Source organism: Hydra viridissima, unplaced genomic scaffold (assembly GCF_058129835.1).
Source record: "Hydra viridissima isolate aposymbiotic clone 2 unplaced genomic scaffold, HvirCarnegie_v1 scaffold_3, whole genome shotgun sequence".
In the NCBI taxonomy this organism is placed as follows: domain Eukaryota; kingdom Metazoa; phylum Cnidaria; class Hydrozoa; order Anthoathecata; family Hydridae; genus Hydra; species Hydra viridissima.
Window position 1 is genome coordinate 3,675,521 of NW_028324302.1, and position 11,291 is coordinate 3,686,811.

General features: G+C 29.2%; 1 protein-coding gene and 1 pseudogene across 1 annotated transcript; both read left to right on the plus strand.

The window, feature by feature from the left end:
• LOC149890633 (uncharacterized) lies at positions 1 to 1,312 on the plus strand (annotated as a pseudogene).
• Positions 1,313 to 3,004: 1,692 nt separating this feature from the next.
• On the plus strand, positions 3,005 to 6,683 carry LOC149890634 (52 kDa repressor of the inhibitor of the protein kinase-like). Its single transcript, XM_090081746.1, has 2 exons — positions 3,005 to 3,374; positions 3,617 to 6,683. Exons 1-2 carry the CDS (start codon positions 3,169 to 3,171, stop codon positions 6,627 to 6,629), a joined length of 3,219 nt encoding a protein of 1,072 aa, XP_089937872.1. The 5' UTR covers positions 3,005 to 3,168; the 3' UTR covers positions 6,630 to 6,683.
• The last annotated feature ends 4,608 nt before the right edge of the window (positions 6,684 to 11,291 follow it).

An 11,291-nucleotide genomic window follows, 5' to 3' on the forward strand; every position in this document is an offset into this window, starting at 1 on the left:
TAACTTAAAGTTTTGAACTATTTTTCAATGTTAGATCTATTATGCTTTTCTACTGTTCTGTAAAATGTAATATTTCTTAAAAATATGCTCTGTATCATTAATTCAATGTAATTTAACTGAAAACTATCTATCTGGATATGGCGAACAAAAGGAATAAAATTAGAAATTTAAAGAGAAAATATCATGGAAATAGGTATACAAGGAGAGCAGAGGAAGTAAATGGTTGTAGCAGGAAATCAGAAACAACAAGTGCATCAAAGCTTAAGAAAAAACATAACTTTAGTGCTGCAACAAATTGTGATTCCGAAGTTGACAATTTTTTCTTTATTTGTAACTTTAGAATTATTAAAAATATATTTGAACAGTATTCCACATGCAGTGAGTGTAATAGCAAGCTAACTTTTTTTCATAATGAATCTATACGTATGGGATTTTCTATTGGAATTATAATACAATGTTCAAACTGTGACTTTGAAAGTACATTTTATTCATCACCATCTGTAAATCAAAGTGTTTCTAGTTCAAAACCATATGAAATAAATTTACGTGCTGTTATGGCATTTCGTGAAATTGGACGTGGTAGAGAAGCTATGTCTACTTTTACTGCTATAATGAATATGCCTCCACCTCTTACGAATCACAGTTATAATATTACAAACAATAAACTACATAAAGTTTATAAAGAAAGCAGTTCTCAGAGTATGAAAGCTGCTGGGTAAAACAAGCTATAGACAAAAAATAAATTTACCTGTAGCAATTATGGAGGAAATTAAACCTATTTTTCAAGAATTATCAAACCCTGAAATGCTAAGAAAGTGTTTACATGGGATGACACAAAACTGCAATGAGTCATTTAATGGTTTGATATGGCAGCGATGCCCTAAAACTACTTTTACTGCAAGGAAAATTCTTGAAATATCTGTTTATTCTTCTATTTTAAATTACAATGATGGATTTTCTTCTTTAAGTTACATTTTTAAAATGCTTGGGTTTTCTGGAGGTGTTTATTTTGAAAAAGGAGCTTTCAAAAAAGATAAAAACCGACTATGAAATATGTCAAGAAAATCGACTGATGTTAGTAAAACACGAAGAAAACATATAAGATCAATAAACAAAGGTTATTTAGACATTGACAAGGAGAATGATGATATGAAATCTTATGCTAGTGGCAGTTTTTAGTAACTTTTTATAAAAAAAACTTTTTGTTTTTATGTTGTTTTTTTTAAAATGTGTTTTTTAAGACTTTCTTATTTTAATATATTTTTCTTACGAAAACGTTAATATCTTCAGTTTGGTTAAAGCTTTTATCTTCAAATTTTCACAGTATGTTGATTAACTTATTTATGAGGGCTGGGACTAGAATTATAACATTTTAAGCATAAATAAATTAGTTTGAATGTAGTTTGTTAGACTGACACAGGCACTAAATCAATTTCTGCACCTTTATTGCTGCCATTTTAGTTTTTTTTAACATTTGAAAAAAATTTTAGTTCCAGCCCTGGAGCAACTATTTAGCTACCATTTGGCAAAATATGGTGTATTCAGTGCAAATTTTACTCAAGATATCATTGTTTTAGCTAAGGTAAGATTTTAGACAAATTATGCTGACTCAGCATCAAAAAATGGAAATTTCATTTTTCTTTTAAGAAGTTTAAGTTTTAATAGAATTTCCTTATATAAAAAATAAAAAACAAGTTTTTAACCTTTATAAATAAAAAGTTAGATTTAGAGGGGGTGAGCCACCTTAAAAAATCCCTTTTACCATTCATTAAAAAGCATGATACACAATAATTTGACCTGATTTGGCTAAGAAATCTCTTGAATGGTATTAATCGGTATCTAAGAAAAACCTTCAAATCGTCCTCATCAACGGAGTTGTTGAAAGTTATTGGTCAGTTATAAAGGAATCCAATTGAAAAGTAAGAAATTAGCTTCAGATGAAGAAGATTTTAAGAATTATTATTTCATATTTTATGAATAAAAGTTAAGTTTTTGTGTTACAAAATATAGTAATATTATATAATTGAATATATAATATTATATAAGATTGAATATACAAAATATTAAAACTAAAATTTTGGCATCACTGCGGAAAGTTCGAAAAAGCATGAACAATTTTGATAGTCACTGTATATATGTAATATATCGTCAAAAATATACCAAAGTGAGTGCGATTGGTTGTAAAAAGAACGAACGAAGCTTTAAAGATTTGAATATGACCGACTTATCATTTAAGAATTTTAGGGCAGACCATTTTGTGTACTAATTTACAACCAACCCATTTTCACTTAACTCATTCCAGACACTTTTAATATCTAATTTTATTAAGAATGCGTTTCAAATGCAGGGGCGTGTCTAGGGGATGTCTGCTACGTCGCTGGACATACCCAAAATATGAATATATATATATTTTTTCACAACTTCAATATTTTGTTGAATAAATATGATGCGTCGGTAGATAAAAGCAAACAGAGCGAATAATTATAGCAAACTAAAGCAATAATTAAGCAAACTATACAAGGTAAATTGTTCGAGCGGATGGTAAGAAGTTATTAATCCGGGATAACAGTTAGATTTACGGTTTGGTATTTTATTATAGTGCTTGTCAAATCGAGAACGGTCTAAAGTTTATTAAAAAAAAACGATTTATATATTTAAACGGAGGTTATTTTAATTTTTGAGTTAAACAAATGAATAAGAAACTTGACATACCTTTGACATACCATAAGAAACTTGACATACCATAAGAAACTGGACATACCTTTTTTTATTAAGTTACAAAGTACTTCATTTTTTAAATATTTTCTTTTATTAATTAAAAAAAAATAAAAGTTATTATTTCTTAGAAAACAAATTTTGGACTTCCCCTTCCTATCACACCCTGAGTAAAGTTTTGATCAAATTCTATTGATATTTATTATTAGGAGGAGAATACTATAATTAACAACAAGCATATATTAAAATATATCAATCGACATCCCCAATTATTTTATACAAAGCTGTGTATCTTTTTAATTAATTGCATTTTGATCAATATAAAAAGATAGAAAGGGTTTTAAACATTATAAATTAAATTCGGACTTCCCTTGATACATACACCCTGTTTGGTATGTGTTTATAAAACATTTCTTAAACTTAAAATTTAAACAGTTTAATTATTTGCTTAAAATGTTGACTAATTCTCAAGTTCAAATAGCTCTCCAAACAAAATGCCAATCGGAGTTAGTCCATTGGAAAGAAAGATTGGAAAAAAATATTTCTTGTTTTAAAGACAAACATCCAAATATGAATGTTGTAGAAAACATTAGAGGTTTAGACACCTTTTTACCAAAGACTTTTTCAGAAAAACATTGTGGCAATTTCATTTGTTTAAGGTAGAAATATTGATTTCGTTTCAGTGATTTTTTTTTTATTGTAAAGCTTTCTTTTATTATTTTTAAGCTTTCTTATTATTATTGTTAAGCTTTTTTTATTGAACATTTATAAATTTATCTTTATAATAAATCCAATGTAAAAATAACAATAATGAACTAGTTTTCTTACAAAAATATTTTTTATTGAAAACATTGCAATTGAAAAATGTAATTGTATAACTATGTTTTTATGTGCATATCAGGTCTCAATCAACTGGAAACTGTCTGTACAGTTCTATCTCATTAGTCATCACTGGGAATAATTCTGTAGTAAATGATTTAAGATTATTGACATCAATCGAGCTTTTCTTAAATGCAGACTTCTACTCAAACCATCCATCTTTTCAATCTGTTTTTTGTAACAATAGAAATGTTTTTCCTTGTTTAAAAAACATTCTGTCGTTGTCAGTATCAAAAAATTCTTTAGATACAAGAAAGGAAGGCAGAGAGTTAGTACAAGAAGAAGCTGTTCATAATTGCAACGATAAAAACTGGTCCTCTTTCCTTTGTGTTCTTGGATTATCAAGCATATGTGGAAAAAAAATAGAATGTCTTTACCCAGATAATGGCCTTACTAAGTACAAACTATTATTTGGCCAAATTATTTATCCCCGTATGACCTCTTTTGAAAATTACGAGTCTTTATATCTTCTTTTTTGTTGTGAAAGTTTTTCAAATGATTTTTCTGTCCCTTTTCAACACAATCATTATGTTCCATTAGTACTAAAAAACAATTTGAAACGTAAAGCTTCCAATGAAAGTAACAGGATGTTACAGGCTAAAATTACTTTTCATAACAAATCCAAAGATCATGATGACCTTATGGAATCTAATTTAAAAAATAAATCTTTGCATCTTTGCAACCAAATACCAATACCTAGTTTTAGTAAAGTAACTCAATCTATACCATTTTCTATCCCTTCCTATAATTATGATATTGGTTATTTGGTTTCTAATTATGCTAGTTATTCCAGTGTTGCTAAAACTTTAAGTAATTCTGAAGTTCAACATTTAGTTCAATCTGTGTTTGTACCTTGTAAAACATTTACTTTTCCTAAAAATTCAAATGGACGTAGCTTTCAACTTGCATGGATAAATAAATTTCCATGGCTTACTTATTCAAAGATATTTGATGGTGCTTTCTGTTTGCCATGTGTACTTTTTGGTCACAGCTTTCCTTCAGAATGTACTATAGTAGAAAGGCTATTCAGTAAACCATTCAACTACTGGAATGATGCTTCTGCTCACTTTAAGAAACATGTATTTGGAAAAAATAATAATAATCTAACCTGCAGAAACAAAGGATTGCATGTTAAAACTGCTGAAGTTTTGTTTTCTTTATCATCATTTTGGTCTTTTAAAGCAGAGCCAATTGATATAACCTCTCAAAAAATAATTCAATCACAGATTTCTGAAAATCGTAGATTGTTGTTACCAATTATTGAAACAATTATTCTATGTGGCCGCCTTGGTCTTCCTTTAAGAGGTCATCGAGATAATTCAAAATTTCATCCTGGTAGAAGCAAATCTCCTAGTCCTACTGCAGGAAATTTCATCGAACTACTTCATTTTCGTGTCAAAGCTGGCGATAAAATTCTTGAAGATCATTTAAAATATCATCAAAAAAATGCATCTTACATATCAAATACATCTCAAAATGAGCTAATAAAATGTTGCGGAGAAGTAGTTATCGACAAAATAATAGAAGAAATCAAAAAGTCTCAATATTTTTCTATTATTGCTGATGAAGCTTCAGACAGTTCAAATAAAGAGCAACTTTCTTTGGTTATTAGATTTGTTGATTCTAATTTAGACATAAAGGAAGAATTTGTTAAATTTATACATTGTTCAAATGGTGTTACTGGCGAAGGTTTATTTAGTGTTTTACTAAAAAGTTTGTCTGTTCTTTACTTGGATATTATAAATTGTAGAGGACAATCTTATGATGGTGCTGGAGCAATGGCTGGACATACTAAAGGGTTGTCTGCTCGTATTTTAAATTTGAATGAAAAAGCTATTTTTACTCATTGTTACAGCCACAGACTTAATTTAGCTATTTGTGCATCATGCAATGTGCAGTCTATCAGGAACCTTTTAGCTCATGTAAAAGAGGTATCATACTTTTTTAATCTTTCTCCAACCAGGCAACAAAAATTAGAAGAGCATATTGATAAAATTACTCCATTAGCTTCCAAAAAAAAGTTAAAAGATGTTTGTAGAACACGTTGGATTGATAAAGTTCATGGCATGGATACTTTTCAAGAGCTTTTTATACCTGTGGTCTCCTGTCTTGAAGAAATGTCCTTAAATATCAATAAAACATTTAATCATACAACATCTACTTCTGCTTCCTCTTTACTGAAGTTAATAACAGGTTTTGATTTTATTGTTGCACTTTGTATAACAAGAAATGTTTTTGATGTAACTCTTCCAGTTACACGATTGTTGCAGGCAAAAAGTAATGATATTTATAATGGTTTGAATCTTATCCAGGCATTAAAAGATGCTGTGTCTTCTCTTAGAAATATAGTTGATGAACACCATCAAATATGCTATGAACAAGCATTAAAAATTGCATCCAAGATAAATGTTATAGAAGAAAAGCCTAGAACTTCATTTATTTCAAAAAACAGAGCTGATACTCCTTTTGAATCTGTCTCTCATTATTTTAAATTGGTTATCACTATTCCTTTGTTAGACCATCTGAGTACTGAGTTAAACACAAGGTTTAATGATACAACTTTAAAGTGTTATAAAGCACTTGTCTTAGTTCCTTCAAAAATGATTGCAGAAGTTCAGTGTTCTAGTGATACTAATTGGAAAGATCATGTCATATCTTTCAGTGACTTTTATATAACAGACTTACCAAATCCACTCGCTTTATTAGGTGAGCTTAAACTGTGGGAAGTATATTGGGTAAATTTTAAAAATGAGCTTCCGTCTAATATTACCGAAACATTAAAAGCAATAAATTTTCCTGGCTTTGAAAACATTAAGATTTGTCTTAAGTTACTTGCTACCTTACCCTTAACTTCATGTGAATGTGAGCGAACGTTTTCTTCACTTCGACGTCTAAAAGATTATAAAAGAAGCACAATGGTAGAGGACCGCCTAAATGGTTTAGCTTTAATGAATATTCACACAGAGATACCTATAGATGTTGAAAAAGTCATAAATAAGTTTGCTATAAATAATCGTAGGTTGTGTTTTAAATAAAATTTTAATAAAAATATAATAAAATCAAATAATTAAAAAAATATATAACAAAAATATAATATATAAAAAATATAAAAGTATTATCTTAAAAAGAAAAAAATCTTTGTTTAACGGCTATTTTCATAGCCACACATCTTTGTAAAAACATTATTTGGCATTGAACAGTACAGTAAGTATAGCCCGCAGTTTATTTACTATTTGGTTTTCAACTTTTTTTTTTGGAGGGGGGCCGAAGTTATAGTTTCGAAAAATAAAGTTCATATTACGTCAAATGTTTAAAAAAACCTAATTTCGCAAACAGTAGATAAGGAACAGTGTCGCAAATATCCCAAACCAAGAGTATACGAATCAACTAAGTTGACTCATTTCCTCCTTGCGTGCTCTCCCTAAATAAGTCGATGCGTGTATTACTTCATGCGTGCTCTCCCTAAGTCTAAAAAAGTGCGATATCAGAGATTTTTAAGAATTATTTTTGCTTCATATAAGAATAGGTCGTGTGTAATTGTTAAGCGTTGGTGCTGACTATGGTTATCATCATTTTCTTCTAAAAATAGATAGCGTGCGAAGCGATGATGCTTGATAATGGTTAGTATCATGTGCGATAAAATATCGGGCGATTGCTAAGCCGACTTACTTCATATGCGTTTGTCAATGAGGAAGTGGGGGGTGGGGGGGGGATGCTAAAATTTAACATTTTTGGGGAGGGGTTAAAATTGCGACTTACCCAAAAAAATTCCTGTACACGCCCCTGAAATGGATTATCAGTTTTCATTAAGAACTTGTTTCAAATGGGTTATCAGTTGGGATTTATTAGTATTTCAATTTCTGCCTAGTTCATAAAATTTATTTATTGTTGATAAATAAAACAAAAAAACTTTTTTTTACAAAACAACTTTTGACAAAAGTTATGGACAAAAAATGTATTTATGGTAAAGCTATGCACTTAAAAAAACAAAAAATTGCACAATAAGCAGAAGAAGAAGAAGAAGAAGACGAAGAAGGAGAAGAAGAAGAAGAAGAAGACGAAGAAGGAGAAGAAGAAGAAGAAGAAGAAGAAGACGAAGAAGGAGAAGAAGAAGAAGAAGAAGACGAAGAAGGAGAAGAAGAAGAAGAAGAAGAAGAAGACGAAGAAGGAGAAGAAGAAGAAGAAGAAGAAGAAGAAGAAGGAGAAGAAGAAGGAGAAGAAGAAGAAAAAGAAAAAGAAGAAGAAGAAGAAGAAAAAGAATGAGAAGAAGAAGAAAAAGAAGAAGAAGTAGAAGAAAAAGAAGAAGAAGAAGAAGAAAAAGAAGAAGAAGAAGAAGAAAAAGAAGAAGAAGAAGAAAAAGAAGAAGAAGAAGAAGAAGAAGGAGAAGAAGAAGAAAAAGAAAAAGAAAAAGAAGAAGAAGAAGAAGAAAAAAAAGAAGAAGAAGGAGAAGAAGAAGAAGAAAAAGAATAAGAGGAAGAAGAAGAAAAAGAATAAGAAGAAGAAGAAAAAGAATAAGAAGAAAAAGAAAAAGAAGAAAAAAGAAGAAGAAGAAGAAAAAAAGAATAAGAAGAAAAAGAAGAAGAAGAAGAAGAAGAAAAAGAAGAAGAAGAAGAAGAAGAAAAAGAAGAAGAAGAAGAAGAAAAAGAAGAAGAAGAAGAAGAAAAAGAAGAAGAAGAAAAAGAAAAAGAAGAAAAAAGAAGAAGAAGAAGAAAAAAAGAATAAGAAGAAAAAGAAGAAGAAGAAGAAGAAGAAAAAGAAGAAGAATAAGAAGAAGAAGAAAAAGAAGAAGAAGAAAAAGAAGAAGAAGAAGAAGAAGAAAATGAAGTAGAAAAAGAAGAAGAAAAAGAAGAAGAAGAAGAAAAAGAAGAAGAAGAAGAAGAAAAAGAAGAAGAAAAAGAAGAAGAAAAAGAAGAAGAAAAAGAAGAAGAAAAAGAAGAAGAAAAAGAAGAAGAAAAAGCAGAAGAAGAAGAAAAAGAAGAAGAAGAAGAAAAAGAAGAAGAAGAAGAAGAAGAAGAAGAAAAAGAAGAAGAAGAAGAAAAAGAAGAAGAAGAAGAAGAAGAAGAAAAAGAAGAAAAAGAAGAAGAAGAAGAAGAAGAAGAAGAAGAACAGATATCAAAGTAATGATTGCAAATAAAAACATCCTCTTTAAAATTATAAAATCTCCCTTGAAATGTGTAGAATTTCGACGACTTTATTTTGTTTTTTAATTTGACTGAGTCGTTTAAAGTAAATCAATTAAAAAAAGCAAAATTAGTTTTCTAATTTAAGGAGAATACAAATTCTATTATATAGATTGATGGTTAAAACAATGGTAAAGTTAAACGACAGCGTATTTCTCCATTTTACTAAAGTATTCACGTCAATAATCGTCATGCAAGTAATTACAAATAAAGTAATCGCAAAGTTTAAGTAAAGTCCAAATACTTATCATTTAAAAAACAGGATTTAATTCAGTTAAAACGGTTGACTAAAAAAAGGGACTCCTGTTTTCCTTGAAATAGCTCAGCTTTTATGATAAAAATGGCTCATTACTAAACCACCTGTATTACAGATATAGTGCCCTTAAAAAGACAACAATTTTAAATATGCTTTTAAAAATTTGGTTGCAGTATTTTTTTCGAAGTTTTTATATTTTTATTTTGTCTAGAGTCATATAATTTCTTCCGAAGGGTTAAAAACTAGAGCATGAAGGTTAACCGTTAAACGGTTAATAGGTTAACCTTAAACTTTAAAATTAACCTTAAAATTTTAAAGGTTAACCTTAACACTTAAAATTAACCTTGAATTTTTAAAGGTTAACCTTAACCCTTAAAATTAACCTTAAAGTTTTAGAGGTTAACCTTAACCTTTAAAATTAACCTTAGAAAATTAACCGAAGTATTCGGTTAACCATACAAAATAACTTTTTGTACGGTTAACCAAATATGAATTTTTTTTAAAGTGTATAAACTAGAAACAGTGTTGCAGTTTAAAGACGACAAAGTCTCATGCAGAGGTGGTGTTTAACCCCCCCCCCCCTTTTTTTTTTTTTTAATTCGGCATCTATCTAGAAGAGAGAAGTTAAATGAATTTAATTTAATTATCTGTAAGAGAGAGTTTTTCTCTTTTCACTTTTACAATCAGTGCTTGTTTACTAATTGTGTTGAAAAGTTCTACATATATATATATATATTCAACTTCAACAAACTTCAAATTCAAATTGATCAAGTAAGAAATTTATTTATTTATTTAATTTTTTATTTATAATCACATTATGTTTGAGGGTATATTTAAGTGCGTCACCTTAAAACAGTAATTTCTAAAACATCTTTTTCAACTAAGCACTGAATTTCTTTCCAAATGATCGCTATGTTTTTTATCAATAAATTAAAATATTATTTGCGAGTACGAAAATCTTTCTTTTTGGCATTTTGGAAATTTTGTATTTTCATTTTTTTATGTGACCCTAGCAAAAAATTACTAATTAAGAATCATCAAATAAATATAGAAGAGAAGCATTTCGATAACAATTTTTCATTAACTAATAAATATGTTTTTTTAAAACAGCAACTAAAGAACCGAAATGATTGATTTAGAAAATATACCATATATTTCAGAGATCCAAAAGTATTTTGGTTACTTATAATATTCTTGATTATTTGCAATAGCTATTTGTTAACATGTAACAGTTTTATGAATTTTTAAAAATATAGCGCTAAAATATTTTTATACAGAATATAAAATTTTTAAACTGTGTCAACAGTTTCACGAAACTACAAATAGGGAATTTACAACCTAGTCCGCCCCCCCCCCCCCCACTCCTCCCCCCTCCCGTCAAACAGATAATCTTTTTTACTTGCAAATATTATTTAATTGCTTTCTAGTTATTAATTTCTTTTATTACTTTCAGTTTCATCATCATCAATCATCATGCCAAAAAAATCAATGATTTGGGACTTTTTTACAAAAACTGATGATTCTCATGCTAAGTGTAATGAGTGTGGCGCGATCCTTGTTTCAAAGAATGGCTCAACATCAGGTATAGGGAATCATCTTAAGAGACATCCTCAAAGTTTAATTGAATTCGAGCAAAGAACTGATTCTCAAGCAGTGTTAAATTCCAATGGAGCAAAGAGACACAATGATAGTGAAAGTGATAATGATGAAGACTTCATTCATTGTCGTAAACGTGCTCGTTTAGTAATGACTCCTGGATCATCAATATTACCTCATCGATCAACAAATACTCAGAAAACTCCAAAAACACCAAGAACAGCTCGTGTTGTAAGTCAATGGCCCAAAGACCATCCTGAAAATGTGCAAATAGTTACAGAAATAACTAAGTGGATCATAAGGGAACAGTTGTCATTTAAGATAGTTGATAGTGAAGAATTTCGTACAATATTGTCACTGACAACAAAGGGAAAATATAACCCTATCTCATCAACTTCCTTGTCCCGTTTAAGAATTCCAAAATTATATCAATTTGTTCAGGACCACATTTCAAAAATTGTGAATGATGAAAGGCCCTATCTTGATGGTGCTGCTTTTACAACAGACATCTGGACTACTCAGTATAATAATCTTTCATTCCAATCTTTAACTCTTCATTTTATCAATAACCGGTTTGAGCTTAAACGTCTTCTTGTCAAACTTGATTATTTCGGAGAAAAACACACGGGTGAAATAATCTTAGAAAAACTTGACTCATTGATCAA

Coding starts and splice junctions, on each gene's coding strand:
- LOC149890634 (XM_090081746.1), top strand. CDS start 3,169: ATGTTGACTAATTCTCAAGTTCAAATAGCTCTCCAAACAAAATGCCAA. Junction 3,375..3,616: donor GGCAATTTCATTTGTTTAAG/GTAGAAATATTG, acceptor TGTGCATATCAG/GTCTCAATCAACTGGAAACT.